The sequence below is a fragment of the Nicotiana attenuata genome, unplaced genomic scaffold, assembly GCF_001879085.1.
Source record: "Nicotiana attenuata strain UT unplaced genomic scaffold, NIATTr2, whole genome shotgun sequence".
Lineage (NCBI taxonomy): Eukaryota > Viridiplantae > Streptophyta > Magnoliopsida > Solanales > Solanaceae > Nicotiana > Nicotiana attenuata.
Genome location: NW_017670884.1, coordinates 231836 through 244668, shown reverse-complemented (window position 1 = coordinate 244668; position 12833 = coordinate 231836). Strand labels below are relative to the sequence as shown.

At 37.9% G+C, this 12833-nt stretch overlaps 2 protein-coding genes across 2 annotated transcripts in view; one reads left to right on the top strand and one right to left on the bottom strand.

Moving 5' to 3' along the window:
• The window catches only part of LOC109244192 (CCAAT/enhancer-binding protein zeta-like), an 11678-nt gene extending 9527 nt beyond the window's left edge, over window positions 1-2151 (top strand). The window contains exons 12-14 of the mRNA XM_019411245.1: window positions 2-187; window positions 861-1083; window positions 1231-2151. Coding sequence (XP_019266790.1) covers window positions 2-187; window positions 861-1083; window positions 1231-1845 — 1024 coding nt within the window. The 3' untranslated portion in view covers window positions 1846-2151. The remainder of the gene's footprint in view (window position 1; window positions 188-860; window positions 1084-1230) is intronic.
• A 5806-nt stretch (window positions 2152-7957) lies between these two features.
• On the bottom strand, window positions 7958-12052 carry LOC109244197. The gene is made up of 7 exons (XM_019411251.1): window positions 11675-12052; window positions 11167-11329; window positions 10766-10966; window positions 10423-10668; window positions 8971-9118; window positions 8595-8823; window positions 7958-8504 (listed from the first exon to the last, which is right to left on the bottom strand). The coding sequence occupies exons 1-7, from the start codon at window positions 11991-11993 to the stop codon at window positions 8167-8169; spliced, it is 1644 nt and encodes a 547-aa protein (XP_019266796.1). The 5' UTR covers window positions 11994-12052; the 3' UTR covers window positions 7958-8166.
• Window positions 12053-12833: the final 781 nt, after the last annotated feature.

Sequence of the window (12833 nt, the reverse complement as noted above, 5' to 3'; positions counted from 1 at the left end):
TAGTTTCTACTTCCGAGTCTGAGGATGATTCACTCCAAGCTAATGTGTCGCCTGCTAGAGGTGGTTTAGATGAACCAAAGGATTCTAGATTGCTGTCCGGATTTAACAAACTTCTACCTGAAGGTTCAAGTGAAAAGCACTTATTGACCGGAGGATATGATCCACGGCACAGAGAACCTTCATTCAGGTACTGTTATTGCCCTCCTTCTGGCCTTAAATATTTATTAAGCCTGTGAAATGTCACGAGCAAAGATCAAAGACTCTATCTTGCTTATCGTGCTGCTTTCATTTTAATTGGCTATGATTCCTTTTTGGCTTCTGGCTTCTCAAAGGTAGATAACTTTTTTTACGTAAAAAAGACACTGTCCATAAAAATATAAGTTCTGTTAGTTCCTCTTTTTCCTTTTATATGACAGTGTTTGTTTGGAAACAAACCAAAAGTACCCTTTGTGTCTTTTGGTCTACAACATGCCATGTCATTCCTGTAAGAGCTTCTCATTTAGATTCGCAAGCTGGCCAAGAAACCACTATTGTCCAAAAAAAATAGGACATCATTTAAGGCAAAAAGATATACTAAAATTAAAGAGTTTCTAGGTGTAGAAAGGTGGGAATTGATAAAAAACGAAAGACTGTCATATTAAATATAATGGAGGGAGTATGTGTAGAATACACCTTAGAAATGCGAAGTCATTGGTAGTTGGTATATCTGACTTTGTGTAAATGGGGATATCCTAATTATTGCACTCTTGTTGCCAGCACGCGAACCTCTCTACTGCAAGTAATAGAATATTTTATCAATTTCTTCTCTCTGAGTATACAGAAAATGTAATTTTTCTTTGTTGACTTGTACAAATAAACAGCAATGCAGATCATGTTAGCTGGTGGGAGCTTATGGTACTGGCATCGCATGCGCACCCATCAGTTGCTACCATGGCTAGAACCCTTCTTTCAGGAGCAACCATTGTGTATAATGGTAATCCCCTGAATGATCTTTCGCTGAATGCCTTCCTCGACAAGTTCATGGAAAAGAAACCAAAACAAAGCACTTGGCACGGTGCCTCCCAGATTGAACCGGCTAAGAAGGTTAGTTGTTATAGATAACAAAGGATATTTACCAATACCACTTTGATTCAGGCTTTAATTGATTTACTCCGTCATTGCTTGCACGTAAGTTTGACGTGATTATTTAATATCTCTTGTTTCATCACATTTATCTTATTTTTCTTGCAGCTTGACATGCAAGGGCAGTTGATTGGGTCAGAAATTCTCTCCTTGGCTGAAACAGATGTACCCCCTGAGGATCTTGTCTTCCACAAATTCTACGTGAATAAGATGAAGTCTTCGAAGAAACCTAAGAAGAAAAAGAAGAAGACACCAGAGGATGAGGCTGCTGAGGAGTTTTTGACTGCGGATGGTAGCGACGTCGAAGATGAGATTGATGAAGAGGCTGCTGATGAGAGTGAAAATGAGGAAATCGACAGCATGTTAGAGTCCGGTGGGACTCCCTTGGAAGCTAACGGTGAATATGATTATAGTGATTTGGACGAGGTTGCTAATGAAGATGATGACGAGTTGCTTGGTGATAACAGCGATGATGAGATGAATGCTCTTCTGGAACATGATGGAGCTGACATTAATTCCGGCAGTGATGATGAAAATGATGCAGAAAAGGTAGATGAAGTTGATGAAGAGGATGTTGTACATCAAAGGAAAAAGAAAAGGAAGTCAGACAAGCGTGCCGGAAAATCCCCATTTGCTAGCCTTGAAGACTATGAACATTTGCTTAACAAGGACAGCGCAGAAAAGCCCACTAAATCAAGAAAGAAGAGAAAGAGTTCAAATTAAGCATGCCCCTACTTTACATTGAAGAGTTGCTGATTTTGATAGCCTATCATCACAGATTCTCCTGAGCTATAGGTGAAGGAACTCTTTATATACCATATTGTTGCCTCAATTTTTCCAGCACCTAATGTATTGTGTTGTAACCTTAAAAAGCTTAGCTGACAACTCCAACCCATTTATATCTTGTCGAATCTACTATTCCAACCAATTTAATTCCAATACACATTAGAAACAACAGAAATATTGTGCAAGTTTATTTACAGTAGACAACTAACCGAACACATTTTATTTATTGTTCTATATTGACAAGGTTGTGATGTGCTGAAAATTGAAATGCCGTAACTAGTTAGGGGTTGATGTTACTCGACCACAGCTTATAGTTTAAGGTATGTAAATTTCACGCAAATATATTCCTCTGAAATTGGAGGTCAGAATCCCAAGGAAAGCAATTAATAATTGAATTGACTAATGAGAATTTAGCTATTTGGTTAAAGTCTAACACTATAAAAGTGAGATGTGATTAGACTATTAACTGTTAGCAAACAAGTAAAGACATATTTGATGAAGCAACCAAGAAAAGCAGAGAACTAAGCTAACGAGTAAATCAATGGATGAAAAGTACTACTCCCTCCGATTCACAATAAGTGACTTTTTGGCCTTTTTTTTGTGGTCCAAAATAAGTGATTTTTCCAGATTTCAAGAATGAATTAATTATTTTTTTCCTACATTGTCCTTGGAGTAAATAGTGTTGGAGTATGTGTTAGGAGTATTTATGTGAGATAGTAAATGTTAATATGGTCAATTTCATTGCTAATTAATGCTAAAAGATGGATTTCTTAATCTGTGTGAAAACATCCAAAAAATCACTTATTTTGGACCGGAGGGAGTACTATTTTAAAAATGGGAAAAGGCCGGATTGATCCCTCTACTTTGGTAAATAGTTTATGTTTATCCCCCGTTATACTTTCCGTCCAAATCCACCCTTACCGTTAACAAAGTAACTAAAATTGTCCCTAACCTTAACGGACATCCACTGTGGCATCCAATCCCTAAAAAAAATTGCCACATAGATATCCAAGTCAGCATTTTTTAAATTTAATCCCTAAGTCCAATTGACCCGTCCATGATTTCGCTGACGTAATTACCAGTAATCCTCACAATCATACCCCCCTCCCCCCGTCCCCTCTTTCTTTTCTTCTTCTTCCTAATCCACCACCCCATTTCTTCTCTCTATCTTTTCTCTTCAAGATATGAGCGCTTTAAGTAATTTCTGTTTTGATTTTATAACACTAGACAAGTATTCTTAAAGAAAAATCTAAGTCATCTCATAACATAGCATCCTTGTAAAAGTGTGTCATCCACTCCAAATTGAACAGATAAGTTTTACACTTGAATTAATCGCCGAAACATGACTAAGTTGATTATACCACCTTCTCTTCGAATAGGATAAAGAAAGTATTAGTTGATTAAATTGGTTATTGCTATTGTTTGAAGCTTAAAAAATTAAAATCCATTGGTTTGAGAGGTGAAATGAGAAGGAGAAGATTGACAGCCATTAAAGAAGCTTGAGGCTTGAGTCAAAAAATTTGGATCTGCGAGTTTGCGTTATTTTCATTTGGATGTTATCGGAGTTTGTTGGGGATCTCTTGGGGAGTTCATTAACTTCTATTTTGGGTGATTCGCTGAAAGATTTGGGCAGTTTGGGCAAGAATTTCAGCAGCTAGTTGCTGGAAGAAGACAACTGGGCTCGATTGATCTTGTGTTTGAAATCTTAAATTGTTTGTTGGGCTGGAAAAGTTGAAGAATACCTTGCTGGTGCGAACTGGCAAATAATATGCAAAAAATTTACAGATACAATGCAAAATTGGGATGAGTTGATTGGGTTTAGGGATTAAATTTAAAAAATGCTGACTTGGATATCTATGTGGAAATTTTTTTGAGGGATTGGGTGCCACAATGAATGTCCGTTAGGGTTAGAGGCAATTTTAGTTACTTTATTAATGGTAAGGATGGATTTGGACGGAAAGTATAACGGGGGATAAACGTAAACTATTTACCAAAGTAGAGGGATAAATCCGACCTTTTTCCCTTTAAATATCTCCTCATGCCCGATTAGTGAATGAGGTCTTTACACAAATAGCTGGCTAGATTCATTGTTTATTTTGTCTAATCGTTATACATAGATTATATACTGATTATACATAATTATATATAATCAGATTCATCATCATATATATATATATATATATATATATATATATATATATAAACGGTTGAGTGAACGACTATTTAGGTTAATTCTTCGTGATGAATTACCTATTTTGTTGCTTAAATCTGCCTGTTTTTATATTACTAGCCTCGAATTTGATGGCCATTCCTATTTCCCAACATACAATGTGCCCATCCTAATTAGGCTTTCCCAAGTCAAGCTGAGGTGTAAAAATTGCACGGGGCGCCCTATTTGGTTGCCCCCGTTTAACCTATACCTACTTTTTTAAAAAGTTTTAACCTATACCTACTTTTAAACAACTTAGGCCTCTTTCTCCTCCTCCTCCTCCTCCTCCTCCTTCATTTTCTTCTTCTCCTTCTCCTTCTCCTTCTCCTCCTCCTCCTTCTTCTTCTTCTTCTTCTTCTTCTTCTTCTTCTTCGGGTGACAATGATTTTATATTGTGGTTGTGAATATATTTTAATTTAGTTTATGATNCCTCCACAGCCCGTGGGGATGGTATTGAAGGAGTCGCTCCCCTCGTGGACGCCGCCACGGGCAGCGGTTGAGGAACCTCCGCAGCGCCATCACTGGGCGAACCACAGGGTATGTATCCGTCTTCAGAATCAGTCCCCGCCCCAGGTGAGGTGACGACGTTCTTTTTCTTCTTCTTAGGAGCGCTCCGACCTGCCAACGCGAATAAGTCAGGAAACAAGAACGTAGGGAATTCCCAAATCGTAGCCAAAGAATTACCTGACGGGCCGTACTGTTGAAGAAATGCAGCCCAAGTACGGCATTCCTCCGCATAAGGTATTATTCTTTCCACCCATGATTTAATGTCATCAATGAACTGGGGTGGAGAAGCCCTCGCTACGAATAAAAAAAGGAGAAAAGCAAAGAAATCACAATGGCCGTATGGTCAAAAGCGCAAGCAGTCCTGAATTCTACGAGTAGAAATACTTACGTTCTGGATTCCATCTTTCCGGGAACCCTTCAGGATTCGACACCAGGTGCTCCGTCCTGATGTAGAAATATTTACGCCAAAAGCGGCGGTTGGGCTTATCATCGGCTTTAACAACCAAGCCCCTTGTGCCACGACCTTTTAACTGCAGCATGGTACCCCTCAGGTAACCAGGGCTGAATAACTGTAAGAGGTGGTGGACCGAGACGCTGCACTCAGCCCTGGCCGCATAAGTGGTCACAATACGGCACACCTTCAAGGTGTAAGGAGTGAGCTGGGCCGGACACACATTATAAAAACGGCAAAGCTCCTCCATCAGAGGGTAGATTGGTAGATTGTAACCGATCAAGAACGGGTACTCATAGAATGTGCAATATCCAGGCCGGTGCACATTGACATAGTCCGTCCCGGCCGGAACCATTTCCACGTGGTCCGGAATATGGTGCGTCTCTCGCAGATCATCTAAATGGGATTGTAATAAAACGCTGTGCTCCCAGGGAAGGTCTGGGCTTTTGGTTGGAAAATCCCTGCGGACATGCATCTCCTTCGGAAGGACGTTGTCTACGCTGAGAGGAACAAGGGCCTTCTCCGCCTTTTCCCCTTCACCACCGGAAGATGGCGGAACCCTAGACGGGGTATTATCTTTGGCCTTTTTACTACTCTGTCCACTTTTTGTCATGATTATACTGCGTAAGAAACGAAGCACTGACGATAGGAAGTGTGGTTCAACAGAAGTGGGAGAGTCCCTCGCGAAATAACGGTTACAGGAAAGAAAGACAAAGGAGTATATCGGAAAATGCTTTCCGAAGGCTTGAAAGTTGAATCAAATTGAACCTCTCTCCTACTTATAGGGATAAGTTACGCAGAAATCGAAGAGTCATGATTCAAAGCATGCGCGGGAAACCAAAATGTCACATCATCCTCTGAACCGCCTCGGGGGCAAATATAATAATGATGCATACAGGCAATGACGTCATTCCAAAAAGGAAGCCACGCGTCAGTGGCTCAACAACGTCATATATTTCACCTCGTTCATATTGCCGCCCCGGGTCGAGGTCAAATTCTCCTAAGCCGAGGTTCACATTTCCGCCCATCGAAGACGCCCACCGAATGCGTCTCCAACGAGCGGAGGGACTAACTGTATAGGGTCAAATTTGACCCTCAGCATCTCTACGCCAGTGGGTACGCCCAGTGAGTGTACGCTGACTAACGTAGCGGGTACGACTCGGCCGTGGGGACAAAAGCGACATCGTTTAGGACTCAGTGTCTTCACTAGGGAGACGTTACCTGTCTTTGTAACTTTTTGATTCTTTCGAGGAGGGTCTCTTATTATATAAAGGAGACCCTCACATTGTAAAAGGGGCATCTGATATAAGACAACTCTCTCATTTTTCTAGCTTTCTCTCTCTATCTCTACTTCAAACGAACATATCTTATTGAGTTCATATTATCACTTTGCAATACTAGATCTACAACAATATTACCATCTTTGCATCTCTAGGATTATTATATTTGATTACGATTTACCCCTTTTCCTACTTTTGATTGTTTTTCAGTTTACAAAGTATATCGTTAACTTTTGAGTCAAACACAGATTTTGCTCATCCGGTAAAAATTTTGAACAATTTGTACCAAAGTTATGATCCCCAGCATAACTTGCAAAAGTGTAATTTTTCATTCTTCCGCCTGCATAACTCCTACGAGTTTTTTTTTTCCACACGAGTTCCTTAAAGGAGGACAAATTTAAACAGTAGCCTAGAATGCGGGGCCGACTCCAACCTTATGTGGAGTAAGGCTTGTGCCTGAGGCCCCCAAACTTAGTGGGGCCCATTTTTAAAAATGATACATTCATAGCTATTTAAAAATACTTAATATTTAGTGTTTTTTACTACAAAACTAGAGTTTTTAATATAAAGGAAAGAAAACTTTTTTAGATATATAAATAAATAATAATTTGACTTAAAAATGGGTAGATGAATAGTTTTCTTAACTTTTATTTTTTCATTTTTTACTCCTTCATTAAAAAAAATTGCTTTCTCTTCCTTAATTTGTCCAAGTCAATCTTTCTTTCTTTTTTCCAATCTCTTCATATTTCATAAAACCCTACATATTTTTTGTGTTTCTCTTTAATATTCTTACTCACTTCTTTCTTCAAGATTTCATTACTCACCTTCTTTCTCCAAGATTTCACTAGTTCAAGTGTTCAGCAATACTTTTAATCTTCCAATAGTTCTATAATTCTATTGCTTTGAAAAATCTTATCAAAAAGAATTATTAGAGAAAATCGATTATAAAAAAACTTATTAACAATTTTTTATCTCAAAAATTTAGAAGAATAGACATCAAATAAAAATATATCTTATAATTTTTTTAGAAAATTTAGGCCTCATATTAAATTTTGGCTTTAGGGCGTATATGCTTGAGCCGCCCCTGCTAAAATGGTCCTATTTGTGTAAATCACCCTCAATTACATTGTATTGCGCGATTGAAACCCCCAAAAGGAATAGAAGAATACTCTTATCGCCCATGTGAGATCGTGTTTAGCATGTCACTACTAGTTTATATGAAGCCCTTGAATACAAATTAAAGACCCTGTGTTATCACTAACTGGCTGACGTATTTCTAGTGGATCAAAATTTTCATGTGCCAATAAGTCACATAAAAAGAAGTTGTTATCAACGACCTACGATCTCTCAACATAATTAAAAACCTCACGGTAACATAACACAATGTAAGTAAAATATGGATATAGACGATGTCAATTAGTTAAAACTAAGGCTTCGCCTTGACACTACTCTTACATTGGATTCAGCGAGTGTTAGGAGCTTGCTTAGCTTGTCTAGAGATGTGTATATCAATAAAGAAGATCTAGTATTGAAAAACATTGAGTTAATGAATATCAGAAAGAAATAGGTCCACATGAAGCAATTTGTTAATGAGGATTCATATAGTAGACCCCGACAACTTTAAAATTTGGCATAGTTGCTGATGTTGTTGGTAATTTAAATTCAGTAACTCCAGGTTCTTAAGATCTGCCCCGACCATTCGGAAATACAACAGCATTCAACATGTATCAACAATCAATTGGAAACAATAAACCAATGCCAACATAAAATCAGCATGACCAGGAGAAATCTCCCAATGAATGTAGACATATCTAAATTAATGGAACGGTAAGCACAAAATTTTTCCTCGAACTACAGAAAGAGTATAGCTGATTGTCATCAAATGTCCCAAAACCAGAAAGGCGGATGCCATATGCTTCCATTCTGTGTACATCCCGTGGAATAGGTGACTGCCAAAGTCCATCCCACCATGCAGGCGGAAGAATAGGAGTATGAGCACATTGCTTAGATTGGTTGTGGCAGCTTAACGTACCAGCAAATCGGTTCCACACGTGCCCCCAACCAATCTGATTCTTTAGACCTTCTGCAAGCAAGTTACTCTGGAAGCTACTGAGGAAGGTGAAGTTTGATCCAGCAGAGGATCTATCATCTGAGAAAGATATATTTGAATGAGAAACATAAAAAGAGACATATTCACCTAAGGGTGGGATCAAAACCACTGTGAAGTTACAAAAATTACCAAGGCTGTTAGCTGCAGCCAATGCTGCAACCAGCTGAGCAAACGTGGTCCCAACACGCCGGTGAGCCCCAGAGACAACTGCATGTTTTGCACGTGAAGCAAGAAAGAAATCAACAAATGCAACCCATCTTGGTGCGGTACCCCAATCCTTCGTTCTAAAATTGAGAGTATGAACATGTGATTTGCCAGATATATTTCCTTTAAAGCTTTCGAAATCGAAGTGAAGGACCTAGCAAAACCAAATAAAAGCATATCAACAACCCGGTTCCATTAGATTGTGAAGTTGGAGCACTACAAGTTGGATCTCTGATAACTAGTGCTTCCTGTTATCTTAAAAGATTAAGCAGCAACAAGGGAATTGGAAAATTCAGCTTACTTCTGCAAACTGATTCAATTCTGGAGCAATATCTTTGACCAGAGAAGGATTATCTGAAACTAATACTACTCTGGGCTTGGACGTCAATTTTAGATTTTCCACAGATTTGCTGATGCAAGTGAAAGCTGCTTGAACTGCTCTAATGGATCTGAGAAAATATAAAGGATGAAAGTTGATAATTAACTGCGGAGTACGGGCTCATGTTAATTCTTTCTGACAATCTACTGAAAATCGTATACTGCAAAAACTGCAAATATACACAACATCAACTGTCCCCGCTACATGTATGATCCACATGCAGTGGAAAGGTACAGTATCAAATCTTTTTCTACAACCTCTGTTATGGAAAGGTATCACTGTAATAAACTGCAAGTATTCCAAGGCGGGGTAAATTAATTTCATCTAGAAAATTTTCTCCCTATTTTACTTTCTTTCTGATAGACACAAAAAAAGAAAAGGAAAAAGAACAGGAAAACCCCACGCAAGTCAGTGAACTATTGATATCATCTAACCAAAGTGGAATGGGGTCATATTTACCTAGATCCTGAGGTCTCGAAAAATCACACATAGCATAAGGTCTGTATAGGTAAAGGCAAATGCTCTATTTTTCCCTTCAAGCATTCACCGTTCAAAATGAAGAGATAATTTGGAACAATAACTTAACCAAGTAAAGTAATAAGAAATCAACAATGCTATCTTGAGCTCCATTTGTTGTTGAAAGAAAAACTAATCCTTAGTTTTAGAAGGAGCAAAAGAAATATCACAAAGAAACAAGAGAAATGAAAGAAAGTGATTTTCTTTTCTTTCTTCGGTTTAGAAAATAGTTTTACCTCTCATTTTCTTGCTCTTCCTTCATCCAAACCAGACAATGGGAAAAAAATTTCAAACTTCCCCTCCCTTTCTCTCCTTTTCCCTTCACTAGTTTCCAGATATCTCTTAAAAGATTATATATTGTGCAGCTTATCAAAAGAAGATTAATCACTCTAATATCAGAAACAATGCACTGGAGGACAAATAATTCATGCATTGGGAAAGATAATGGGTAGAAGATGTAGAACTACGATAGCCTATTGCATCATATGGACTTTATGCACAGAACAAAACTGGAGCTTCTACGAGTAAAAGAACCAGCTTTGAATTTGAAGCTTAAATATCTTAGGAACTAGTTTTGTGGTATATAATCAAGAGCTTGTGCAACTTTTGACTCATTTCTTTTCTAGATTTAAATAGATAAATTTGCTTTTACCCTATTATAGAACACTGGTAAGAGACCAATCAAACTATTCAACTTTCTTCACATTATCTTAATCTAACTGAGACTTTGTTACTTCAGCTACTAATTTTTACCAGAAACCTTCAACTTCAGCAAGTGTTTATAAAAAAAATTCAGAAAGTTATATAGCAATAACCTATTATATGCAGAGGCAAGAATAAACTTTCAAGTTACACTACCTATTCATAAGCATCCGCATGTGTAGAGCAATATCAGGGTCAGCACCACCACTTAGTGCCCAGTTCACAGCATGTTGAATATTCTCCGACGGAGATATGAGAAGTCTCATTAGCTCCCCAAATACGTTAGGCCTATGGTGAAGGTCAGCTGGTTTTCCAAACAAAGTAGAAGCAGCTATCCTCATCTCATCATGTACATTCTTCAAGAAAAATTGAGCAGCCACGGCATCTGTTGTATTCTGAAACCTGTCCCAACGAAGTTATTCATCGAAATGATTACTCTTTCTATAAAATTTTTGGAAGAGTGGAGAGAACACGAATCGTGAATGATATTCTCATTTACCAGATAATAGGCTGTTCCCAAACCCTCCAATTGCTACACAGAACATTTGTTCGTGCTGGCTTCTGGAAGTCATCAATTCTGATAACGAGATGCCTCCCATATTTGGTCAGACAACCATTCTGTCTCCAAAGGTGCTTGATTTCTTTCAATGTGAAGGAAATATTGGAGTAATAGATGAAATCCTCAAAAGGATATCTACCCCTGAAATTTTCAAAATGCAAAAATTAGACAGTAAAGAAGATATTTCCAGAGTACTAGGCCACTACAACTATGCATAATCCATAGTATTATTTTATTATGAAGAAAAAGAACTTCACTAATATAAGAGAAATACTTAGAAATATGGAATCCGAAACTAGATATGTACAAATAGAAAGGCTTGAGAGAGAACCAATATATGCCTGGTTTGCCCAATTATCAACGACCGGTTCAACATCACGCTCAGTGCAGCCGCAGTTAAGATTTTGTACATCTCATTACCAAAACCTGCTTCTGATGCTTTCCCCAATACAAAACCATGCCTGCAGAACTCCTCTGGCGGAAGCGCTCGGACTCTCGAAGCACCTAAAAAGGAGACAGTATGAAATGATTTCCGTTGATAGTCGCACGAAAAATGGTAATAAAATATTCAGCAATTTATGTTCTATGCACTCATGGTGTAAAAGAATATTTACACAATCAGGTCAGTTACAAGATAATTGACAGGTAACACTATTAATTAGCATTAGTAACATGTTATAACAGGTAAAATTACACTGATTGATTGCACTGTCGGTGTATATAACTTAATTAACTTTCCGAAATTGTAACAGTTCTTCTAGAAATTTGATAAAAATTACGCATAACTGTGGTTCACAAATCCAATAGATAATAGTAAAATGAAATGAAATGAAGTTAGTTAATAAGTACCATTAATAGCAAAGTGATTTTGAATGATATTCCTGACTCTGTAACTTTCCTCTGAAAACCCACGGCTAAAGGCCTCGCCCATCTCCTCAACCGTAGCGCATGTTTTCAGTGATTGAGCAGCATCAGAGCGGAGATTTGTAGTATGAGCTGGCTTAGCATCTCTGTTTTCAGAGTCAGAGGTGGTGATTGGGAGGTGGGTGGATGGATCGACGGACCTCAAAGTTAGGATCAATAGGCCAATGGCTGTGAAAATTGCAGTGGCGACGAGTGCGCGGTTGAGAGACAGTCGCCTCCGACGAGATCCCAGCTGGATCCTCATTTCTTCACCGTGTGAATACTGAATACCTTACTTCTCCCCTGGCCAGCGTTTAGCGTTAAACTTTAAAAAAAAAAAAAAAAAAAAAAAACCTAGGATCCAGTCTTTCTTTTTCTTGTTATCTTATTTCTTTTTCCTTTATTTAACTCCCACATGTTATACAGTTAAAGTATCTAGTGTAGTACATTCCATTTTTTATTTTACTAGTATTAAAACTCGCGCGATGCGCGGATGGTATTTTTAAATATTAGTATGATAATATTGTTCTTATCAGATAATCAGAAAAGAAAAATAAATTATTAAAATTATATTGCAGATGAGAAGCAGAATGTATGAAATATTAAAGTCACACCTGTAAACAATAAAAATTGCACGGAGCACCCTATTTGGTCGCTCCCATTTAACCTATACCCACTTTTTAAAAAAGTTTTAACTCGTACCCACTTTTTAAACAACTTCAGGCCTCTTTCTCCTACTTTCCTCCTTCGTTTTCTTCTTCTCCTCCTCCTCCTCCTCCTCCTCCTCCTCCTCCTCCTCCTTCTTCTTCTTCTTCTTCTTCTTCTTCTTCTTCTTCGGGTGACAATGATTTTATATTGTGGTTGTGAATATATTTTAATTTAGTTTATGATATTTTACAATGGTGAGTTATTATGACGTTTTATTTTTACTATTGCTTAGGGTTTCTTCTTCTTATTTTTCTTAATTGCAAAATGGGTTCATTAGATTTATTATTGTTTTGACAGATTGATGATTGGGGTTTGTTCCTGATGATATTTGGAGGCTATGTTTCAAATTTGAGCTCATTTGGAGTAGATTTAGGTATTATATCATATATTAGATTGT